The following is a 26,392-nucleotide window of genomic DNA, read 5'->3' on the forward strand; positions in this document are numbered from 1 at the left end:
TTCCTTTTATTTATTCTCTTTTATGTATTCGATCCATTAAATTGAAAATTATTAATATGAAGATTGTGAAGAGTATTATGCAATAAAAACATGATAAAGTGGACAAAAACTTTGAAATATAATTTATAACATCTCCATAGTTGTAGATATACTTAATTTATTCAAACAAATATTATGCAATAAAAATGTGGATAATTACCTAAATATAATATATGTAAAATGAGTTTTGTAAATTAAAATATGGATAATTACCTAAATTTTGTGCCTACATAATATTTTGTAATAGCATATTGTAGAAAAATATTTATGGGAATAACATAATTTACTATGAATAGAATTTAATTACCAAATTGTCCAATTTTGATTGTTGTTTTTCCTGTCCATATAGGAAAATGGGTCGAAATTCAGTTCCATCTAAGTTTAGGCCTGATTTTTCCTTATATCAAAAAACAAAAAATAGAGAAAAGTAAAAATAAATTGAAAAATACTCTGTATGATAATTTTTTTTTTGTTTGTAAATTATGAAAATAATTAATAAAATATTAATTAAAAATTAAGTGACAATGGTATTTTTAATTATTTTTTAAATTCATAAAAAGTCAACTATTGTTCATATAGATAATAAAAATATTTTTTAATCATTTTAATTAATTTAAAAATTTAACATAAATTAATGAAAAAATTATTAATAGTAATAATTTACCTAAAAAGTTAGTATGAGATAACCTTTTGCAATAATAATTAATATTAAGTATTTATTTATGTTTTGATTCCAAGTTTAATTGACGTCAAAATTAAGTATTCTTATGTAGAATTTATTTATGTTGAATGATGTATTTTATAAATCATAATTTAATTAATATTATCTAATTTTTAAAGTTTGTATTTTTCTCAACTAATTTCCATCATCACAAATAGATATTTTTATTTTTATTTTATAAAATTTTAGGTAGTTATATTAAATTTATTTATTAATTGACTTTAAATTAGATTAGGAGATCATACAATTTAAAATATTAAATTTTAATTTATTTTTTTATAAAAATATTGCTATAAATTCACATTAATAACATAATTTTTTTTTATTAAAATTATTATTATTATAGCTCAATTTTTTAATTTGTGCTTAATAACATGAAATAATTATAAATTAGATAAACTATGCTGAGAAATTAAGTAATTTTTTATTAATAATTCAAAAGTTAAATGTAATATAAACATAAATTAGATAAAAATGATAAAATAAGAAATAAACCAGACTTAAGATAAGATAAAATGAGTAACATATCATATAATGATTAAATTTTTTTTTCTATTCATCGTAGTGATCAGAATCTTTCAAGTCATGAATTATGTCATTCATTATCAGAGTTCATAAATGTCTCATATGAACAATTTAATCTTCTCAATATTTTTAAGAAATACAATTTCTTGAAAGTTGTATGGTCTAATCTAATATTGAAAGATGATGATTACATTAAAGTTAATTTTGGATAAATTGATCATGACTTTGTCATTATAAATATCAAGATATTTTATTTTTCTAATTTTTTTTGTCAATATACTCTAGCATTTGTGTGATCTTTAAAAATAGGTTAGTCAAATTACATATATGTTGGAGCACCATTTTTCTTAAAGAATATTTTACATTGTAACCATTAAGACTTTGATTATGGTTGCACCTTGGACATAACTTTCAAAGTAAATTATTGTTATTTATGATAATGTGTTGAATTTGAATGTTTTGGTATGTGAATAAATGGATTCATGTTGTATTTGTAGGGAGGTCGATATGATTTGCACTATTGAAATCATTAGTGCAATCATGGTCATTATGCTAGTGGAGGCAATATGGATTGTTGATTCAAAATAAGGACAAATAGTGTAAGACATGAATAATAACTTCACATGACACTAAGTATTCTTCGCTTTTGGCTAATAACGATTATTCTTGCTCAAGTCACTCATAACTAACCCTAACCTAGCCACTCCTAACGAATCGATAACTCTTTTGGATCACAACTACTCTTGGTTGACCCCGTTAAGGAGTATTTTTTACTTAAGCTACTCCTAACTAAACTTAGCATTCTTTACTCTTTAGCCACTCTTGGATAACATAAGAAAGGTTGAAGGTTTGAATAATGAAGAATGTTTGCTTCTTTCAACAAATACAAGGTTTAGAGTTTTTCTCCTAGTTAAAATCATTTTGCACTATAGGGAAGGGTTACATCTTTTGCCAAATACAAGGTGAAATTTCACTCTCTTAAGGGACTAAATAGGCACTTCTTGTGTTCTTTTCTAAGCTCTCATGTATCCATACATTTTAGCAGTGCTCTTGCTCTAAGCTCCGAAATCCTTTTGACAAAATTTTGGCACATTGTATCATCTGCTATTTTATTCTTCTTTTTTTATAGTAGGCATTATATAGCCACTGGAAAAAGGTAGTTGTTAAGAGGTTGTTTATATCCATTGAACAACTTCAGTTATTCTTTCATGCCTTCCTTGCATTTGATGAACTTCAATTTGATCGTTGCATTTAATGCACCTTATGAATCTTTAAATGCTCTTATTCTTTATGCAATCTCTAGGATGACTAGCAATATATCCTTCTCTGAATAGTAGAGCTTTTTGTATTATCGCATGGTAAAAGTCACCATCGTACAAGACAGGTAGTTGTGCCAAAATTTGAAAGTAGTTATTTCAAAAGAGTTGGTGATCCTTGCAACTTTAACTCATATCCTAGGAGGCAATCTTTGTAAAGTAGATTCGAGCTTCAAAAATATTCTTTGATCTTGTATTAGCTTGGAGTTTGCATTGAGCTTACCATATGATGCTCTATCACTTTTTTATCGGACGTTCTGATTGATCTTTGTGATGTTCCTTTCATGTGACATTCATTAATGTTGATCAAACGAAGTTGCTCAATAGTCTTTTGTCTGGTTTTTATTATTCAAACGTTATTGATCAACAATTTATTATTGTCTGACAGACGATGTTCTGATATGATTTTATCTCTGTCTTATCAGACACAACTACTTTCAAATGTTGTGATATGATTTAGCAGGAAGATAGAAAAAATATCATATTCCAATTCGTCTTTATTGTTGTTAAACATGAAAGACTAAAAACTTTTTTTTTCTCTTCTTAAAGAACCTAAGAAGATAGTCACATTTCAACATGAGTTTATGTTGAACTGTGGTTAAACTAAAGGAAACCTTTATAATACATTTGACACATGCAATACCTAAGTCCGAAAACAACTATTACTACAATATTAATAAAATTTCAAAACATAAGTAGACAAAGTAATAAGATAAAGGCCAACGGTAGTAATAACATTTGAAGACTAATTTTAGATGAATCCATTAACTATGCTAATTCAATTTTATAAATATTGAGGAATTTCCGTTATTCTTCTATCATCATTTCTACATTCACAGATGTAACAAATTTTATATGTTATTTAAAAAACATGTAAGAAGAACAATGTACTGATTTTCCACTATTAAAAGAAAATTTCATTCAAATGAGTACATTGCCCTTCTTCCTCCATGGTGAAGATGTAATTGAAACAAAGAAGTTATCTTAGTGATTTCTAAACTTAGATTGCTGCATCCAAAACATTTATTTCGTTCAAAAATACTATTTTATAGTAAATTCAAAATCTTTATTAAAGACGATTGTAAAATCAATATACTGTATTTTGAAATTTTCATTCCATAATAATAAATGCATTATGAGTTATGAAGCTCATACACTCCTTTTAAATGACGTGTCCGTGTCAAACACGACACTCGTATGTTACTTGTAGAACATTTATTGGTTAAGTGTCCAATTAAAAAAATATTTGTTGAATTTCTGAAAATTCTAACACGGGTCTAACACAATTTTTTAAAGGAGAAATATATTAATTTTCTAAAAACTCAAACTTATTGTATAAATTTTTATTATGATTATAAAAATAAGAAACAAATCCTTTCGAACCAGCCATGAAAAATATATTTCTGCTAAAAAAAATACTGAAAAATACTTAGTGTACATAAATCTTTATTGTCAATTTATATAATTGATAATTATATAATATATAGATACGTGTTCCCGTGTCCTACATTTTAGAGATTATACGTATCTCCGTGTCAATATCTATATCAGTGTCTTGTTACATAAATTATTAGTATTCACACTAAAAACGAATTCAATATCCCTTCAGAAATACTATTTTGAAATCAATTATACTCTATTATAAAATTCACATTATGTTATTTGAGATATTGTAAAATTTCAAATTATGTTATTTGAGATATTGTGGAAAGAATACCATTCAACACTCTTAAAAGGACATTCTATTTTTTTTTCTACATTATAAATTTCAGAATGATAAATGAAATTACGAATGTTTTCTTGAACAGATTGTTAATTATATTCTATTCCAAAGTTTTCATTTTGTAATGATAAATGTTATTACTAGTGTTCTAGAGAGTGTCAAAATATTGTAAAATTGATTTCACTTAAGTCTTTCTTAAATGGTGTCGAATTCTTTGTAGAATAACCTTTTTTAAGAAAATATTTTTCCTTTGGGTGCAACAATCTAAAATTTAAGAAACGTTTAAGGCAATTTAGTTATTTCAAACCCTTTTTTAGGGCAGGGTGAGATCTTCATCGTGGTACCAAAATCACGAGTAGAAACACTTGAAAAAAAAAGAGAGCCTAAACATGTATATGAATAATTCACCAAACTTTCCAATTATCATACACCAAATTCTTCCATACCTTCGTACCTTTTTTTTCCCGCACCTTCATATTTTTTTCAATTAATATCTTTCTTAGTATGATGGAAAATGTGTCTTCTTCTTTATCATTCTTCTTAGTATGATGTTTTTCCTGGTGATTGTGGTTTTGTTGACTTATATTTTTCATTTTTCTAAAACCACAAAACCTAAAAAAAAAAATGAGAAACAAAAATGGAGTATAAATTTTGTTAAATCTTTTCATCAACTCTCTCACAATCAAATGATAAAACTTCTCTAAAAAATTGTAACTAGAGAAAATGAAATCGATGCAGCTGAAAATGAAGTATATGAATGTAAGAGTGCAATTGAACTTATTTAAAAAGATAAGGTAATGTTCTATTTAAAATTATTTAGTTTTTTTTAAAAGGTTAAAATCGATTTTTTAAAACTAATATGAAAGTGTAAGGAGAAAATATGGAGGTGAAAAGAGAATTTGCCTATTCGAATATTAAGTTTATAATTTATATTTATCTCAATTTTTCAATATTAAAATTATATATAGTTGAATTATATTATTTTATATTCACACGTGTTATATTATTTTACTGTCATCCTAAATATTTTTACATATCTACCATTATCTATTATATTTAAACTTATTTAATATATTTTTAGTTAAATCATTTTACATTTTAATAATTAAAAATTATTTCTTTATTTAATAAATTAGCAATTACACTTTTCTCTACTCACAATAACTAAATAACTTTTCCACTTATTACATTTTGTTAATATCATTATAACAATTATATTAAGAGTTGCATTGTTTTAATATTTTTTAATATCATTTTTACAAAATGTTAATACCCACCCCATGTATTTTTGCTAGTATCAATAAAAAGTAATAAACACAAAAATGATTTAGAATTGAAAAGATATATTGGATGATTAAAAAAAAGTACATTATCTTTTATTTTATTATATGGATGAAGAAGAATATTACAAATGAGTCATAAGAAATTTACAGACTGAAGTGGAGCAGGATAAACAACACGCCATGGATTGAAAGAAACTCTTCTTAAATAAAGATGGCAAAATTCGAGCAGAAAAAGCAAGAGGGCGAATAAAATAATTGGAACCTCAAAAATAATATGGTCTTCCTAAGAGAAATAAATAATCTTCTTACCAATCCTTAAAATCCTGGTAGAACAGTAAGGTCTGCTATTCCTTTGGGGAGATCAGCAATTCCTTTCAGCAAAGTTAACCTGTTTACTCTGATCTTGTCATCGTCCTAAGATACACCAGAAACAAAATTATGCTTATGAAACTCAAACTGCAGAATATATAAGATAAATTTTACAGTCCAAAGCACAAAGAAACTACAAGAGAAATCCTAATTTTATACCATGAATAACTTTTGAAAGAAAAGCTCTGCAATATCAAGCCCTATTATTTCTGGACAAATTTTATCTTTATCATTCTTGTAATCAGTCTAGATCGTTCAATTCTCATCGAACACTATTAAAGTGCTTGTACTAAGAGTTAGCACAAATATATTAATGCCCGATATGTAATTATACAAGTACAGTAAGATTAACATACCACCATTACAAAGACATTATTAAAGAAATCCTCAAGTGGCTGTATCAACTGACATGAAGTTTCTACGAAATCATCTATTTCGAGACCTGTATAAAGAAAATTAAGTATCATAATCAAAATAAAGAAAATGAAAAAAAAAATTGTGTAAAAGGAAATTAATTATATTAAATATAGTGCCAAGTTAAAAAAACACTATATTGCATTGCATAAATATAAAAGCGCACGATATCAGTAGATAACACCAACTATATACGCAAAAATTGGTGGACGTGTAGAAAAAAAATACCAGGATTGATACTCTTTTTAACAGACAAAAACGTGTTCCATAAAACTCTCTCTTCATTTGTCACAAAAGCAGCCTCATCCACCTAGTCATGTAAGTTTAAGAATCAAGAGAAGATAAATGTCAAAATAATAGACATGGTAGAACGGAAACGCAGAAACAACTCATAAATAAATGGTTCGTGATAGAGATATGTTCTTCTGTTATGTTATTTCGCATCCATCAGTTAGTTACAGTTGACACATGTCTTTTGATGATCCTTTGGTGTGTGTATGTATAAGTATTACATAGGATTAGGATCCGTTTACATCAGGTGTAGAATTTTGTCAACTTACAACCGTTGCATTTCATATTCATATAATATTTCATACAATTTCAAAATTATTTAGAAGCTTATTGCACAAGTTAACTTTAACATTTAATATGAAATTTAAAAATTTGTAAATTCTCATTTGTAAATCTTTTTATGATAGCACTTTGGTCCCATGGAAATTTAGTATACATTTCAAAATTTCTCATATTTTCATGGAGGGAAATAGGTGTTTGATTGTTTGGCAGCCTAAGTTGAGTATGCATTGTTTCTAACTTTTGTTTGGATAGGTGTGGTCTTCCGCATTTTCGTTTCTTAGTGGGTCCAAGAATGTCGTATATAGTTATAAAAAAATAAATTATGTGAAATTTAATACACACACTGTGTGTGTTTTTTTATGTTATGCATAACTCAGATTTGACAGTAATTTGGTAGCCTCTGTTTACGAAGAAAAATGCATACCTCCGTATGAAGTTCATCTTCCTTCCCACGGACAATTCTAGTTGGCCGGGAGTATGCTTCAACAACTTTAAAAAAAAGGTCCCCTCTTGATAATTCTTCCATCTAAATCAACATTGTAAACAATCAGGAGTACATAATTGCTTTTCGACTTGTGGGTATCACATCATTCAGCAAAACTAATATTCCCCATATTTCAGAAACACTTGACCACTCATATTACAGTCACATTTGGTCCTCAGTTCCTCATGAATAGTTCTTTTTCTATAGAAATCGTAATTTGTATCCCTGCATACTGGTACATCGAAATGCTAAACCAAGAATCTAAGTCATGTTTAAAGGTCATGTTTAAAGTCATGTTGAATTGTGGTTAAGAGTTCTAATTTCAATTCCAATTCTGTATAATTAAGAGTTGAGATACGGAATTCCAATTTTGAGCTGAATTAAAATTCTATTATTTGAATAGTTTAACTAGAATATATAAAATTTAAAGTAATACATGTATATATTTATATATAATAAAATAATGGAACACTTTGGTTCTACTAATTATAAACAAGGAAGGCATTTAGAAGTGTGTGAACTACAGAGGGATATAACTTATGACACAGACTAAGAAATTACGGGGAGTTGATTGAGCACAAATTAAGATACTAGGACTTCAGAAAATCAATTTGGTTTTATACCAAAAGGCCTACAACAGAAGTTATTTATCTTAAACAGGGATTGTTGAAAAGGTACCAAACCAAAGAAAGAGATCTACACATGTTTTTTATTGACCTAGAAAAAACTTAGTTGAGCATCAAATAATGTGCCGCGGAGGACTTTGAAAAAAATAAGTGTTTGTGTGACTTATATCTTAACCATACAAGACATGCATGACAGAAATAACTACTAGTGAAAAAAATCTAGGAGGTGAGACTAAGGACTTTCCAACAAGGATAGGATTAGATCAGGACTCATTAATCTAGTCCCGGATGTGCTTACCAAGAGCATACAAAAGATGATCCCTAATTGCATGCTTTTGGCATATGAAATAATTTAGATTGAGGAATCAAGGAAAGGGGTTAACTCTAAACTTTGGAAACAGACATCGAAATCAATTGAGTATACATCAATGCAAATATCAAATATGGAGTAAAATGAAAGAGGGATGCTTACTTTATATGCTGATTTTGCTGCAAGACAGGGAAAATTTGCTCTTTCAACAAGGATTGACCGCACAAATTCTGCATTCACCCCCTTGTCAATCTGTTAACAAAATAGTCTTAGAAAGTGGATTTAGGTCTAACTCAATTTCACAAACCTACTAATAAGGTGATATTTGCACCCACTTATATATTATAATTGGATTATATTTCTAATTGATGAGGGATTTCTAACACATCCATTCATGCAACATTCTGAGCACGAGACTAGATATTTGTGAGAGGCTGGATAATGGCCTCATAGCAAGTGGTACGATAAGTTCCAACAAACCTTATTAGGATAGGATCTGTAACCATCTTAGAAAGTGAATTTAGAACTTAACCTCACAAAGTCGACTTATAAGGTAAGATTTGCATTCATACACGATACCAAACATTGCATATGTGAAAAAAAATAACTATTTTATTAATAACAACCACACCAATTACATTCTAATCACCTCTATTTGTAACAATTGAACTCCTTAGAATATGGAAGTAAGAAGATTCTAAAGATATTCTCTTAATCACTCTAGAGGTATTGAGGATATATTTATCATAATAACCTGCTATTTACAACACACTTATATATTATAATTTGACCATATCTCGATGTGAGTTTCCAACTTATAGCAACATGATAAAACTCACCAGACCATTACAAAGCATTATGCACAAATACAAAAAAACATGTACGCACTACATGCAAATATATCATTGAATAATATTTGCTGAGCAAAACATCACTGTCCAACTATTGTAATGATACAGTTAGGATCCAATAACATAGTATAGAACTTGAGTCCCACATTAGAATTTTCGGATACTGGTGTTTGGGTAGTTTTGTGGTATGAGATCTTCCAAGGTTCTTATCAATTGGTGTCTATGTACCATGTTACAACAAGCAGTGCAATGTGTAGTATGGCAAGATATTAGGATCCAATAGCAAGAAATGGGACTTTCCAAGATTGGAAGTATGAGATTTTTGTGTGGTATTTATAAGGTGTTGGGCTTGCCCACTACAATGACTAGCTTTTGTAGGGTGGTTATCCCAAGGTCATAATCAAAAGAAAGAATATACCAAGTGGTCATTAATTAAATTTTGATCTGCAAGACTGCAACAAAGATTCACTTCAAAAACTCCTATAACTGATGCTAATTATTCTCTCCCTAATCCGTACAGTTATCTACATCCATAAGCTCCAACAATTTGATACTTAATATAAATATCTGGTAATTAGTTTGTGTAAAGTACTTGCTGTTCTAAATGAGAAGCAATTAAGGAGTAAATATGAATTAGAATTGATATAAAACTTTTTTTCCCAAAAAGGAATCAAAATCAAACTGCTATCAAACCATTTGCACCCCCTCCTTCCCAAACATACCTGATTTTGCTAAGAACAATGTGTAAAACAATTGAAATATATCTTCAAGTCATTCACCTTATGCTTTTAAAGTTAATTTGGCCATAAAGAAACAAAGAAAAATATTTAAAGTAAAAGATAACAGTATGAAAAGTTTAATTGTAGTCAAGAAATGGACCAAATATTATGATCATAATACCTACCAGAAATTGCTCTAATCTTCGCGTGACAAATTGAAGTACCTAAAGAAAGAGAAAACTGTTCTCATCAGATTTCAATCACAAGAAGCAAGCAGAAATTGAAATTTATGAAATACTTTAATCTTACATCATCTATTACATGAGGATCTACTTTAATGGACTGGACTTCTGCTGCAAGTTCCAGGGCCTTTTTAAAATCTAGATTTTTATTCTTTTCCACCAATAGTTGCACCTGGAGTATAAAGTGCATCTCTGAGCGCAAGCAATTGTTTTTATAGAATTTCTGCTTAAGCTTTTGGCAGGGGGGGTGGGTGTTGATATAAAAGGAAATACTTTAACAAATATTAGACAGATGAAAAGTATGTTATACTTACAAGACCATATGAGATTCTTCTCAGACCAAACGGATCATTTGAGGAACTAGGTTGACAACCAGCAGAAAATAAACCTACCAGGCTATCTAATCTGCAGAAAAATATCATATATCTCTTAAGATGAAGAGCTATGCTGTAAAAATCATTCGGACATATTCTCCTATAACACGTACCATAAACACATTTCACATTGCAATGAAGAACATTCCATAGTAAATCTAAGAACGGTGAAAAAGAACTCCCTGAAGTATACACTAGCATTGTTGATTCTTTTGTCTATGTTATAATCAAGATAAAGGAAAGTTCTATTGTCGAAGTTATTAGGATATTTTAGAATAAATCCATTCTAGAACCATTAGAATAGACAAGCCTTTGACTGATCTTATTCTTATCCTCATCTTTTCTTTGTAATCTTTCCTATCGTGTTTTTATTTTATTTTGAATTTGAATAGTAATCTGATTGGTTAGAAAATATCTCAAAAAATCTTCCAATAAATCTCAATCACTGTAAAACTGAATTATCACTAAAATAAACGGGGAAGATATTTAAATTCTGGCATCAGTTCCACCTATCAGCAATTGCCAAAACTATGCCAGCATCACTTTCAGGAAGCGTGTCCCCAGAAAATCTAGGAAGCGTGATCTCAAACAAGGCCTCTGCAATCTGCAAGATAACAAATGACAAGGAAAAGCAAAATTATGTGACTACCAACCAAACATGATGCAATGAAGTTTTAACGATTGCAGTGGTAAAACATGATATTTCAGATAACCAAATATAGCAAAAAAAATTTAGAAACCTGCTCTGAGTATCCATCTCTAAGGGCATAGTGACGCCCCATAATTCCCGAAAGTGAGGTAAATTCAGTGACAACTGCAGTGGAAAGATCAGACATTGCAAGTGAGGCAGCATCACGGGTAATTTGTTGCACATCTTCACTGATATCTAGGATGCAACTTAGTTCAGTAACCATATTTTCAACACGAGTCATCTTATCAAGCATGGTCCCAAGCTTTTCCTGTTTCATTCCATGTTATTGAAACAAGCAAGATGCGAGAGGTCAAGAGATATATTTTCAACAACTTTCACATAAAACTATTATTGTCACTAGTTCCTGACTTTCCCTTATTTTCTTTTCAATATAAACAGTGAATTGATATTTGACCTGATTTAGAAGAAATAAAACGGGTAATAGAAAATAAAAAAATGGAAAATGATAAATGCCTATTCATTAAATTTTTAAATTAGAAGAATTACTTTATATATATTTTAGTTAGTATGAGATTTACATACAAGCACTTCAATAAAAGTTTAATTTGTAACTTACATGAAATAGAATGTTTTTCAGTTGCTTTCGGAATTCTGTAAACCTTTTACGGGTGTCCATCTCATAAAAGAACTTTGCATCTTCATAGCGAGCCCTACAAATATAATCAAGAGATTTTGATGTGCCTTCTCCCATTAAAGAGAAAACATGAAATGTGCACATTACATTGTTCAAATATGCTAATTTTATTCTTAGTAACTGAAGAAATGGCATCAATGTAAAAGATCAGTATCTAATGGACCGCATGACAGTTGAGGCTATATCTCGTTATATTCTACAGACCATTCCAGAATCTTAAGTTTTTAAGTGGAAACACCTGTAAAGTTTTATGCATCATCTCTATTGTGCCCTGTCACAGCACCACATGAACCTTTCAAGCTTAAAGAGTGGAATGTAGATGATACACAGACCAGCCTACCTTCTTCTAACTCATTAAATTTAGTAGAAAAGAATGGAAAGTGGTAAGGACTGAACCATAAACCACTACCACATTGTTTGAGAGATCCCAATATCATGTAAAAAAGCCAATTATCCTAAGAGCTTAAGCTGTTGGGAGAAACACAAAATGAATGGTTTTATATTACAACAACAAAACAATTCAAATAAACAAAGATAAAAATTGTAACTTTTGCTGAAACCCTACTCCAATACCATTTTTTCCCAGAACCTCATTTCATATATTGTGGTTGCTTGTTCTCACAATAAATGTTTGAAGTTCACTAAAGATATAAATTTATTCAAAGTTCAGCTAATAGCTTAAGTTTTAAGGGTTGGTTGCCTGTTGGGAAGTTCCACATCGTCTGCCTCAATTCTTGGAGCGATATATATATATATATATATATATATATATATATATATATATATATATATATATATATATATATAGTGAACAATTTTGCCTAATGCAATTGGTTTTAAGTTGATCATGATATCAAAGCCTATAACTCATCTTGATAATTTTCTATTCTGATATGCTCATTTGGTTTGGTAGGCATCTATCGATGAGGGGTGACAGAAAGTCCCACATTGTTTGCCTCAATTCTTAGAACTCAATTCTTAGAATGCAGCTTATATATATGTTGGATAACTTCGCCTAATGCTAATGGTTTAGAGCCTGAGTCCAAGTAGTCAAGAGTTTCATTCTTGGTGCTTCTATTCTTCTAAATGAAGTTAATTTCAGCACAAATTAGAGTGGAATTGTGTATTTTCTCAGCTTCAAGCCTAAAGCACTGTGCTAGAAAGATAAAACCATCAAATACATTAAGGAGAGTTTGTCCTTGACAGAAGCCATCAAACACAGCCAACAACTAATAAATGTTTGACAACTCATCAAGGACACCAAACCCAAGAGGGCCTGGGCACCTCTTTTTAAATAAACTATATATGACACAATAAGTTTAGATAAGAACACCTGAGCACAGCTTCATTTCCTTTCCTCACTGTAGTCTCATCAATTGCTCCATTTGCAACCTGAGAAAATACCATGCCATTTAATAAATAAAATTTCAAAACATGAAGCTACTTATTCTAGAAGACTAATTAATGGAAAGAACTTACAGCAATGAAATAAGGCAATAATTGTCCATTTGCATCACATACAGCAAAATACTTTTGATGTTTTTGCATAACCTGCAGGCATGGTGCACAATAGTTAGCTTCTATTTTCAATATTTTTCAAAACCTGGAGGAATTAATATATGTTTAATTCATAATGACCCTCCAAATCAGAACAATCAAGGATAGATTACGTTAGAAGAGATCAAATCTCTCTACTAATTTAGCTTCATTTAGATATTGGGGTTAATTGTGAGATTTTCAGTCACAGATAGAAGGTATTTCAATTAGGGTCCTAACATCTGGAATTTAGCTGTCTATATAGGCCTTTCACTTGGACAGAATAGCTGGAGGTAATAATATTATTTAAGGTTTATTTATGTTAACAAATCACTGACAGAGAAAACTTTTTTAAAGGAAACACCCAATTCATTAGCCATGTAAGAGTAGGTTAATTTTCTTTTCAAAAGGAACACCCTATTCATTAGCCATGTAAAGGGCACAATTTAGATATTACAAAGAACAAGCAGGGAGTAATTTTTTCACTCTACAACATCCTTTCTAAGAATAAATAAAAATAAAAATGCAGTCATCGTCCATTTTAAAAATAAGCACGCACACTATCTGAGATGGAGTTATAATTTAAACTAGTTTAATGATCAATAGAAACAGATTCCAAACAAAAATTAAAAAGCCAAAAAAGTGAAACACTCACCATTGTTAAAAGATCTTTTGGAAGATCTAAGAAAGTCTCTTTAAACTTTCCAAGCACGGGAAAAGGAGCCTCAACAAGATTTACAACCTAATATTAAATATAAAAGGGAATTCTTAGAATGAACATATGTGCACAACATTAATCAGAAGGAATAAAAATTCTTACCTCGTCAAGCAAACCTTTTGGAATAAGAATTTGGCCATTTACACCTTTTGCTAATGCATTAGATTGCTCAAAAATAATTTTCTTACGGTCCTGAAAAGAGTACCAATCTAATTATTTAGATATATTTGTAATTATAATGTATGATTTTTTATATTAACAACTTATCAATTGTACCTCAACTGAAACTTTGATTCCCGCATTGTTAATTGCAACTGAATAAGATTCTGCATTTTCCACCTGCAATTAATATAGTAGGGTTCCTTTTGTAAAAGTTCCTTCTTAAAATGAAAAGAAAACAGTAGAAAACAAAGAGAACAGAAAGTATGGCCCGTTATATTGACCACACATACTAAAGTGAATATATTTCTCTGAAATATACAATCATATCCCAACTCAAGGTACAAAATGAACATGGGACACCAATAAACCTGACTATAATCACCAAAAACTAAAACAACAACAAAAAACAAACTCACTAACTCAACCGAATTACATGAATCAAATTATACCATTTTGTTCTATCAAAAGACAATTCTTTAAAGAGGTTGTTTAGATCAAAATCTGTTTATAAGGTTTCAATTTAAGTTTTTGAGTTTTCTTCTACTCTAATTATTGGCATATCTTATTTGATCAACCCTTATAGCTAGGGATTTTATTGGTTTTCTTCTCACGTGTACAAATCATAAGAATGATTCTACCATCTTCTATTCTATGTAAAGAGGTGTCATCCCAACTTTCTCTCTAATACATTCATTGCTAATATTATCCTTTCATGTTACCACACATCCACCAAAAGTCACCCTCTCTATAGAACTTATGTTCTGGATAGCATTTTGTCACCCAACACCATTCTGTAACATAATCACTGCACCATTGGTCCTACGGCCACGTGGTCAAAGTTTCTTTATAGCTCTAGGTTTAGGGGCATCATTCTATCACAAATAATACCTCAAGAATTCTTCCATTGCATACCCCAAGCTTAAATCTTATGTTTAACATCTCCCTATAATTCTTTAATAAGAAATAAATGTTCTGAATTTACCTGAGTCAACATGTTTCCTGCATGTGATAGGCAGAATTATACATCAGCATAAGAAAACCTCCATAGATTCACTTAGTAACATTTTTCTAGCAAGGTTAACTATATCATTTTATGTCTTGGGTTTAAAGATTTTCTATCGTAATCCATAGACATATTTTTAACTTCTTTCTGGGTACAATAATAAAAATTTTAATCTCAGAATATATAGTTATGTGAATTTCTCCAGTCAGTTAAATCAGATTTTACTATTCTCTTCCCTAATTCATGTCAGATTTATTACTTTCCCTTCATGAAGCAGTGATCTTGAACCATTGGTAATGGAACTAAAATTAAGAACTAATGTAAGATTTTTACTACACATACAGAATCAGACATGCATATGAAAAGATATTTCTCAAAGAAATATGTTGTTTCAACATGCATCAAATTAAAAACCATAGAATAAAAGTGAGAATGATAAAGAAAACAAGCTTAATTTGCAGTTGTCAAAAAAATTGCTTCAGGCATGCACCTGGACAACAGCTGAAGAAGTACTGCGAAGACCACAAGACATGTTTCCACTGTATAACATAAACAAAATGGAAATTGTTATTCATACCTATCAGATAATAAACTAGTACACCAAAAAGAACTTAATATAATTGGGTGTCAGCTAAGCCTTGGAATAAGTGGCCAAGATATTATTTCCCAAGTTTTATTTTTTGTCTTCTTTTTACTTTTTGCTATTTGGAAATCTCACACCTCACTCCCTCATGATATTCTTGTTTCTGGTAAGCGATCTTCAGTAAAATAAAAATACTGAGGGAGGATAAGTGAAAAGCAATAAATAAAGTAATTATCAAGTAGCTATGTCAACAACATAAATAAGAACTGTTCCTTGCCATCACTGTTGACATTGGATACACTGTTTCTCGTAGGCATTAATGTTCATAGCCAACATTATTAATTACCGGTGACATATTCCAAAGAGTTTCTTAATTCTGGAAAGCTTTTTGCAGTCAGCATAATGGTTAACTGCGGACTTTTTCCAGCAAGTATTCTTCACTGTTGACATTTTCTGGACAGATTTTTTTTTCTGACAAACTGGTCACTGCACTCTAAGCGTTTTGCTTCCCGGCAACATCCATCTACTCTGAGCATTTCTTGTTTACTGGCAGCCACATGTTATATGAACATATTTGTTTTCCAACAGCCATTGTGTTCTCTCAAACAATTGAATGATAAAAAACTTTGTAAACAAACTGCACTATTTATATTTTCACTCATGAAATAAAAAGCTTAGAACAATTTTTGTAGGCAACCGTTTACGACAAAAGATATTGTTAAAAATAGCTGATGTATTTCTGATGGGTTTCTTAATTTCGGCAAGCTTTTCGCAGTCAGTATTAGGTATAACAGTATTAACTGTTATTAGGTATAACAGTCTTAACTGTTTGCATTTACTTTGTATTACTACTGCACTGGGTACTATTAATACCCAGCCTTCCCTGTACATTACACACTGAATCATATAATAAAGATTACTCATTCTCTATCTTTCTTCTCTCTAATCTCTCCTTCTCTCTATACTCTTATATGGTATCCAGAGCCAAAAATGGCCTCGTCATCTACCACTGAACCCAATTCTGAAAATTTTTCCTCCAAACCCGAGGTTCTTCTCCCTCATATCTTTCATACCCCAATCCATCTGAAACTGGATCCAGACAATTTCCTTGTCTGGCGGCAGTAGGTTAATGCCACCCTTTGCAGCCTTGACCTTCTTTATTTTCTAGATGGTTCTTGCACTCCTCCACGCTTCATCTCCGCCGAAGAAGACTCTTCCCCAGTTGTTAATTCAAAATACATCCAGTATGATCGTCAAGATCAGGTAATCTTGGCCTGGTTATTGGCATCTATGACTGCAGGTATCCTAACTCAGATGGTTGGACTGGAAACTTCAAACCAAGTATGGGAAAAACTCCAGACCCATTATGCGTCTCAAACTCGTGCTCAAATAAAGAAGCACAAACAGCAGCTGCGTACACCCAAGAAGGATCGCTCCATCTCTGCCTACCTTCTTGATATCAAGAAAACCGTGGACCAATTGGCTGCTGTGGGTTGTCCAATTTCTACAGAAGATCACATTGAAGCTGTTCTTGATGGGCTATCTGACGAATACGACCCTTTTATCACCTCTGTCACATCTCGCCTTGACCCATACACAGTAGCAGACATTGAAGTGCTGCTTCTTGCCTAAGAAAATCGTATTGAAAGGAATAAACAATCGGTTGATCACATTTTGCAGGCCAATATTGCTTCTGTCCCACATTCTTTCTCTCATTACAACTCCAGTTCTACAAATTATCCCTCCTCCTTCCGCCACGCTGCTCTTGCTAAACAACGGTTTTATTCAAAACCTCGTTTTACACCTTCTAAGAACTTCCCCAAAACACCATCTAATTCTTCTTCAACCCGGGTGCAATGCCAAATTTGTGGAAAATATGGCCACACTGCTCTTCACTGCTGGCATAGATTTGATTCTTCTACCCAATCTCAAGTTACTGCTAATACTGCCCCTTTTTCTACATCTCTTGGTGATGATGAACCTTCGATCCTCGGAACCCCCAATACTCTCCATGACCCGCTTTGGTATCCTGATAGTGGTGCCTCCCACCATCTCACTGCCAACAGCAACAATCTCTCCACAACCACTCCTTACACAAGTTCGGAAAAGGTGGCTGTAGGTAATGGTTTCCAGCTTCCTATTACTTCTATTGGATCTGCCAGTTTTACAGATCTTAATACCCATAATACCTTCTCCTTACAACATCTTCTGCATGTGCCTACTATTTCTAAAAATTTGTTAAGTGTTTCTAGGTTTGCAAGTGATAATCACGTTTACTTTGAGTTTCATGCTGATGTTTGCCTTGTTAAACGTCAGGGAACCAACGAAATCCTGCTCCAAGGCAAGCTTAAAGATGATCTTTATATGTTTCCTATTAAAGGAAAAGAAAGAATAGGGTAAATCCCTTGTGTATATTGAACACATAGGGTTATGTTTATATAGGAAAAAGAAACATATGGGCTAAGCCCATTACATAAATATGAGATATCTAACAATATCTATAATATCAAATAATATCTAATTATATCTAATAATATCTAACACTCCCCCTCAAGCTGGTGCATATAGATCATATGTACCCAGCTTGTTACAAATGTAATCAATCCTAGGTTCTCGTAAGGGTTTAGTAAAAATATCTGCTAATTGATTACTTGAATTAACAAACTCAGTCTTGATATCTCCTGATATAATCTTTTCTCGAATGAAATGACAATCAATCTCAATATGTTTTGTCCTTTCATGAAAAACTGGATTTGAGCTAATATGAAGAGCAGCCTGATTATCACATATCAGTGTCATTTGAGTAACCTCTCCAAATTGCAATTCTTTAAGTAACTGTTTAAGCCAAATAAGCTCACAAGTAGCCGAGGCCATAGCTCTATATTCTGCTTCTGCACTAGATCTTGCCACAACACTTTGTTTCTTGCTCTTCCAAGAAATCAAGTTATCACCAATGGAGACACAATAACCAGAAGTTGACCTTCTATCAGATGGAGATCCTGCCCAATCAGCATCTGAATAACAAACGACTTTAGTATGGTTATTATGACCATATAACAAACCTTTTCCAGGAGAGCCTTTAATGTACTTCACTATACGAATGACTGCATTCCAATGATCTTCACATGGAGAATTAAGAAATTGACTCACCACACTGACTGCAAAGGAAATATCAGGACGAGTAACAGTGAGATAGTTCAATCTTCCAACTAATCTCCTGTACTTCTCAGGATCTGAAAGAGGCTCCCCCTGATTGGGTAGAAGCTTGACGTTGGGATCCATGGGAGTATCAACAGATTTCGAATTCATCAACCCAATTTCCTCCAAAATATCTAATGCGTATTTTCTTTGAGAGATAACAATACCAGTATTGGATTGTGCTACCTCAATCCCCAAGAAATATCTGAGTTTGCCAAGATCTTTGGTCTGAAAGTGTTGACAAAGGTGTTGTTTTACTTGTGAGATGCCATGGTGATCACTGCCTGTAAGAACAATGTCATCAACATATACTACAAGATAGATACACCCAACACTCGAGTGACGATAAAAAACTGAATGATCGCCTTCACTGCGAGTCATACCAAATTGTTGAACAACATTGCTAAATTTTCCAAACCAAGCCCTAGGAGACTGCTTGAGGCCATATAAGGATTTGCGAAGACGACATACCAATCCAGAAGACTCCCCCTGAGCAACAAAACCGGGAGGTTGCTCCATATAAATTTCTTCCTGCAAATCCCCATTAAGAAAAGCATTTTTAACATCCAGTTGATAAAGAGGCCATTGTTGAAGAGCAGCCATAGCTATGAATAAGCGAACAGAGGCCATCTTTGCTACTGGAGAAAAAGTATCACCATAGTCTAAACCAAAAATTTGGGTATAACCCTTAGCCACAAGACGAGCTTTGAGACGATCAATAGTACCTTCAGGACCAACTTTGATAGCAAAAATCCACCTGCAACCAACAACAGATTTCCTAGATGGTAAAGGAACAAGTTCCCAAGTTCCATTATTCTGAAGCGCATTCATTTCATCAAGCATGGCCTGCGCCAACCAGGATGGGCTAAGGCATCACCTACAGATTTTGGAATGGATACAGAAGAAATAGACGAAAGGCAGGTATAAAAGGGTTGAGATAGTCTATGGTAACTCAAAGCAGTATAATGTGGAGAGGGATTACGAGTAGAACGTATACCTTTACGGATAGCAATAGGAAGATCAGGTTCAACAGTCGGAGGTTCAACTATAGGAGCCGGAGGGGGATGAGGTGTTGGCACCAGAATAGAGTCTGCTGATGGACGATGAGACGGTTGACGACGACTATACACCTGAAGAGTTGGCGGCGGTGGTGAATTGTTAGGTGCACTAGGCACAACAAGAGGAATATTAACTTGATTAGATGAAGAAATTGAAGGAGAAGGACAAGACTTAAAGTAAAGGGAAGATTCACTGAAGGTGACATCTGCTGAAATAAAATAACGGTTTAAAGACGGTGAGAAACATTTATATCCTTTTCGTGATCTAGTGAACCCTAAAAAGACACATTTGTGTGACTTAGGAGATAATTTATCAAGACCAGGACTAAAATTATGAATAAAACATGTGGACCCAAAAACTTTGGGAGGTAAAGAGTGGAGAGGGTCATGTGGAAATAAAATAGAATGAGGAATTTTGTTATCTAAAACTGAAGATGGCATGCGATTAATGAGATAACATGCACTAAGAACAGCATCACCCCAAAAACGCTGAGGAACATCACCATGGATTAAAATAGTACGAGTTGTTTCAACAAGATGTCTATTCTGGCGCTCAGCTACCCCATTTTGTTGAGGTGTATAAGCACATGAAGTTTGATGAAGAATACCATGAGAAGCCATAAAATTTTTAAAAGAATGAGAAAGATACTCACGTCCATTATCACTGCGCAAAATTCGGATGGAAATTCCAAATTGATTTTTAATTTCATTGTAAAATATTTGAAATATAGAAAACAACTCAGAACGGTTTTTCATTAAAAATACCCAAGTACATCTTGAATAATCATCAATAAAAGTAACAAAATACTGAAATCCTAAATTAGACTTAATACGACTTGGTCCCCAAATGTCAGAGTGAACTAAGGCAAAAGGAGGTGAAGCACGTTGTGAGACACTACGAGGAAAAGAACTACGAATGTGTTTCCCTAACTGACACGACTCACACGATAAAGTAGACACATTAGACAAACTTGGAACAAGCTATTGCATCTTGGCAAGACTAGGATGACCCAACCGAGCATGAATGAGAGATGGAGAATCCATAATTGCGCCAACATGTGCAGAGATCTGTAGTTGATAAAGTCCATGAGACTCACATCCGGTGCCAATCATCCGTCCCGAACTCCGGTCCTGTAAAGTAACAGAATCTTTGGTAAAAGAAATAACACAGTCAAGGGAACGAGTGAGACGACTAATGGATAATAAGTTAAATGGAGACCCAGGGACATAAAGAACATTATCAATAGATAAAGATGAAAAAAGATTAATAGTACCAACACCATGTGATGGTACCCTATATCCATTGGCCATGGTAACTGAAGGTAAATAACCCGTAGTAGATAGGGAAGAGAAAAAAGATTTATTACCAGTAATGTGATCAGTGGCACCTGAATCTAGAACCCAAGGGCCATGGGAAGTGGAGTGAGTGAGGCCAACAAAAGATGTACCTGAATGTGCAACAGAAGCCGTGGAACTAGGGTTCTGACGATCCTCATACCATTTAAGAAATTCATTGAAAATAGCAGGCTGGCTTGGGGTATCAATTGAAGTATGGTCCATGGTAGAAGGTTGCACAGGGGCAATTTGAGCAACCGCAACAGATCTAGGAGGACGACCATGTAAGGCATAACATCTGTCAATTTTGTGGCCAAGTTTGCCACAATGGTCACACTTGTGACACCCTTTGCCCGGCTTGTGAGGGCGAGTACGATCATTATGCTGAGATACTAAAGCAGAAGAGTCATCAACATGAGACGTTATATCAGCGGTGTGTTTACCTGGCACGCGCAAAAGGGTAGAACAAGTGGAAGTAAAATTGGGCACAATAGGAGATCCCAAAATTTGATCACGAACGTGAGAATAATCATCAGGAAGACCATGTAAACCCAATAACATGAAGAACTTGGATCTTTGTTCTAGTTCTTGAGAAGGAGTAGAGGCAGGAGGTAATAACTCATTAAAATCATGAAGAAGAGCATGAAGTTTACCTAGATATTCTGCCATTGTACCATCAAGACGTTTGGGAGCAACAATTGTGAGAAGATTTTGACACACACCATAAAGACGTTGAGTATCATTGGTGTATAATAATTTTGCTTGTTCCCAAACTTCTGAACATGTTTCATAGGTACGAAAAATTTGTTTTAAAGATGAGTGAATGGTCGATTTGATAACAATGCATAATTGAGCATCAATTTTCGACCAACGAACAACCTCATTTTCAGCAAGAGTAGGATGAGTAAGATGATCAACATAACCTTGACTCTTAAGCCATAATTTAATATCTGATGCCCAAGTGTCATAATTGGTTCCATCCAATTTGTCAATGGAAAGATGAACATTGACGTAATTAGTATAAATAGATGAATCCGGCATAATGATTGAAGAAGCCATAGTGGCAGTGGAAGCGGAAGAAGCCATAAAAGATAAGGACAAATCCAGTCACCGGTTAATTGGCGGGAGCAACAAAGATGAAGGCTCCGACAGCGATTCCGGCGGCGTCTCCGGCGAAGTTCCGGCGAAGGTCCAGTGAAGGTCCGGAGGCGGGTACGGCGAGACAGTGGGGTGGTGGCTGGAAAATTCCAGTGAATAGTGGGTTCACCAATAAAAATTGAACCCTAAACCCTAAACTCTAACCTTATGCTCTGATACCATATTAAAGGAAAAGAAAGAATAGGGTAAATCCCTTGTGTATATTGAACACATAGGGTTATGTTTATATAGGAAAAAGAAACATATGGGCTAAGCCCATTACATAAATATGAGATATTTAGCAATATCTATAATATCTCATAATATCAAATAATATCTAATTATATATAATAATATCTAACATTTCCAAATCTTGTTCAAACTGCACTTTATTCTGCTCACAATACTGCTATTACTACTGGCTCTTCTGCTTATCATTTGTGGCACTCCCGGTTTGGTCATGCCCAACCAAGAGTGATTCACCAAATTATGAAGATTTGTAATATACCTTTTACTGCTAAACGTGAATTCTGTGAATCCTGTGTTGTTGGCAAGTCCCAACAACTTCCTTTTAATGCTTCTCAAACTATATACTCTAAACCTTTACAGCTTGTTTTCATTGACATTTGGGGGTCGTCTGCTACCCCTGCAACTAATGGTGCTACTTACTACATCTCTTTTGTGGATGCCTATACTAGATATGTTTGGTTCTACTTCACGCTAAATCTCAAGCCCTTACTGTTTTCAAATCTTTCAAATTATATGTTGAAAAACAAACTGGTTTTCCTCTATTAAGCATTCAAACTGACAATGCAAAAGAATTTCTCTATTTTAAATCTTTCTTGTTATCTAATGGCATATCTCATCGTCTAACCTGCCCTCACACTCATGAACAAAATGGTTATGTTGAACGTAAGCATAGGCATATTGTTGATATAGGATTGACTTTACTTGCTTGTTCAAAATTACCCATGCATTTCTGGGGCTATGCTTTCACTACCGTTGTTTCCATTATCAATGTTTTACCCACATTTGTTTTAAACAATCAAAGTCCATATTATCTGTTGTTTAACTCACAGCCTGATTATTCTTTTTACAAAACCTTTGGATGTGCGTGTTATCCTCTTCTTCGCCCACATAATAAACATAAAATGAGTTTTCGTTCATCTTTGTGCGTTTCTTGGCTATGCCTCCAATCACAAAGGTTACATGTGCCTCTCTCCAACTGGGCGTATGTATATTACTCGTCATGTTACTTTTAATGAATCTGTTTTTCCCTATGCTGTTTCATCTAACCCTTTCTCTTCTGTTTCTTCACCCACTAATAGCCCCCACTCCGATTCTTCACCCTCTTTAACTGTTTTTCAGCAACCGCCTGTTTATGTATCTCAACCAGCACCTCCTGACTCACAACCAACCACCTCAGATTCTTCCCATGAACATCCTGATTCCACTGCTTCTATGTCATCTCACTCTGACTTGTCTTCCACTACTTTCACTCCCCTCAATCCTGCTCCTCAAAACACTCACCCCATGCTTACACGCGCGAAAACTGCTCTACTTGGTCCAAGTGCCTTTACTGCTGCACCTGTTTTGCCTCTTCCCAAATCCACCAAAGAAGCCTTACATCTTCCCCAATGGCTTTCCGCCATGCAGGAAGAGTTTGTTGCTCTAACCACGAACAACACCTGGATTCTCACCACTCTTCCTCCTGGGGTTCAACCCATTGGTTGCAAATGGATTTTCAAAATAAAATACAATGCTGATGGCTCCTTTCAACGAAATAAAGCTCGCCTCGTCGCCAAAGGTTTTCATCAGCAACAAGGTTTTGACTATTTTGAAACATTCAGTCCTGTGATAAAACCTGTCACCATACGTATTATCCTTACTCTAGCTCTTCAATTAAACTGGTCTGTCAATCAAATTGATATTAATAACGCCTTTTTGTATGGTGATCTTGAGGAATCTGTATACATGGTTCAACCTCCTGGCTTTGAAACTGGTGATTCCAACACTGTTTGCAAACTTAACAAAGCTCTCTATGGGTTGAAACAAGCCCCTAGATCCCGGTTTCACAAGCTAAGTACTACTTTAATCTCTCTTGGTTTTCATCCCACTAAAAGTGACACCTCCCTCTTTCTTCACTTCCACAATAACGTTACTCTTTTTGTCCTAATTTATGTTGATGATATTCTAATTACAGGGAATTCTAACACTGTCATTCAGCGTCTGATTTACTCCCTCAGTCAGCATTTTGCTCTAAAAGACCTTGGCACTCTCCATTATTTTCTCGATGTTGAAGCCACTTGGACATTGGATGGAGGCTTACATCTCTCTCAAACCAAATACATTCAAGACCTCCTCCATAAAACCAACATGCTCTCCTCCAAGCCTCAACCAACACTCATGCTCTCCACTACTCGTCTAACAAAAGACGCTACCACTGTTGTAGACGATCCTTCCCTCTATCGCTCAGTGGTAGGCTCGCTTCAATATATACTTATCACTCGTCTAGAACTCGCCTATAGCGTCAACAGAGCGTGCCAGTTCATGAACAACCCTCAACATCACCATTGGAATGCTGTTAAACGTATTCTCCGCTACCTTGCTGGCACTACCACTCATGGGCTTCATCTTCGCGCCCATCCCAACTCACTAAATGCCTTTGCTGATGCTGATTGGGGTTCTGACCCTGATGACAGGAAATCCACCTCAGGCCTTGTTGTTTATCTTGGATCGAATCCTATTGCTTGGCTTTCAAAGAAACAAAAGGTTGTTTCTCGCAGCTCCACAGAAGCTGAATATCGCAGCATTGCTGCCACGCTTGCTGAACTCAAGTGGATACAGAATCTGCTCACTGAACTTCGTCTTCCTCCTACTCTTCCCACCATTCGATCTGATAATCTTGGCGCTGTTCTCCTTGCATCCAATCCCATTATGCATTCCAAGACCAAGCACTTTGAACTTGACCTTCATTTTGTTCGGGATGCTATCCAAAAAAAGCAGTTACAACTTCTACATGTCCCTGCTACACTCCAGATTGCTGATGTCTTTACGAAACCTTTAAGTGTTGGCCCGTTTTCAGCCTTCTCGCATAAATTAATGGTGTATCCTAAACCATCAATTTAAGGGGGGGATATTAGGTATAACAGTATTAACTGTTATTAGGTATAACAGTCTTAACTGTTTGCATTTACTTTGTATTACTACTGCACTGGGTACTATTAATACCCAGCCTTCCCTGTACATTACACACTGAATCATATAATAAAGATTACTCATTCTCTATCTTTCTTCTCTCTAATCTCTCCTTCTCTCTATACTCTTATAGTCAGCACTATGGTTATCCGCTGATGTTTTTCCAGCAAGTATTTTTCACTGTTGACAATTTTAGGACAGATTTTTCTTTTGACAATTATCGTGCCCTTTGAGCATTTTCACTTCCCAACAGTCACTACACTCTGAGTGTTTTTGCTTTCCGGAAACATCTGTGTACTCTGAGCATTTATTGGTTGCCATTTTATTGTTTACTGGCAACCGCATGTAATCTGAACATTTTTGCTTTATGTTTTCTCAAAGAAATTGAACAATAGAAAACTTTGCAAACAAACTGAACTGTTTATTATTTTCACTCATGAAATAAAAAGCAAAAAACACACAGTATCTCATTCTAGTGTAAAAGCTGAATTTGGAACCCTTGCTCAAAGTATGTGTGAAGAACTCTGGATAAAAATCATACTAGATAGA

General features: G+C 33.4%; 1 protein-coding gene across 4 annotated transcripts in view; it reads right to left on the reverse strand.

Annotated features, from left to right (window-relative positions):
- Nucleotides 1–5,675: 5,675 nt before the first annotated feature.
- Nucleotides 5,676–26,392, reverse strand: part of LOC137818480 (glycine--tRNA ligase, chloroplastic/mitochondrial 2) — a 34,785-nt gene continuing 14,068 nt past the window's right edge. For all 4 annotated transcript variants that reach the window (XM_068621933.1, XM_068621934.1, XM_068621936.1 and 1 more), the window contains 17 exons: nt 15,825–15,873; nt 14,446–14,508; nt 14,272–14,361; nt 14,107–14,193; nt 13,395–13,466; nt 13,249–13,307; nt 11,838–11,931; nt 11,310–11,528; nt 11,079–11,173; nt 10,510–10,600; nt 10,263–10,367; nt 10,139–10,177; nt 8,546–8,635; nt 7,388–7,489; nt 6,619–6,700; nt 6,333–6,418; nt 5,676–6,021 (listed from right to left, as the gene is read on the reverse strand). In XM_068621933.1, the coding sequence (XP_068478034.1) occupies nt 5,923–6,021; nt 6,333–6,418; nt 6,619–6,700; nt 7,388–7,489; nt 8,546–8,635; nt 10,139–10,177; nt 10,263–10,367; nt 10,510–10,600; nt 11,079–11,173; nt 11,310–11,528; nt 11,838–11,931; nt 13,249–13,307; nt 13,395–13,466; nt 14,107–14,193; nt 14,272–14,361; nt 14,446–14,508; nt 15,825–15,873 (1,522 nt within the window). In that variant the 3' untranslated portion in view covers nt 5,676–5,922. The remainder of the gene's footprint in view (nt 6,022–6,332; nt 6,419–6,618; nt 6,701–7,387; nt 7,490–8,545; nt 8,636–10,138; nt 10,178–10,262; nt 10,368–10,509; nt 10,601–11,078; nt 11,174–11,309; nt 11,529–11,837; nt 11,932–13,248; nt 13,308–13,394; nt 13,467–14,106; nt 14,194–14,271; nt 14,362–14,445; nt 14,509–15,824; nt 15,874–26,392) is intronic.

This window comes from Phaseolus vulgaris, chromosome 10, assembly GCF_000499845.2.
Source record: "Phaseolus vulgaris cultivar G19833 chromosome 10, P. vulgaris v2.0, whole genome shotgun sequence".
In the NCBI taxonomy this organism is placed as follows: Eukaryota; Viridiplantae; Streptophyta; class Magnoliopsida; order Fabales; family Fabaceae; genus Phaseolus; species Phaseolus vulgaris.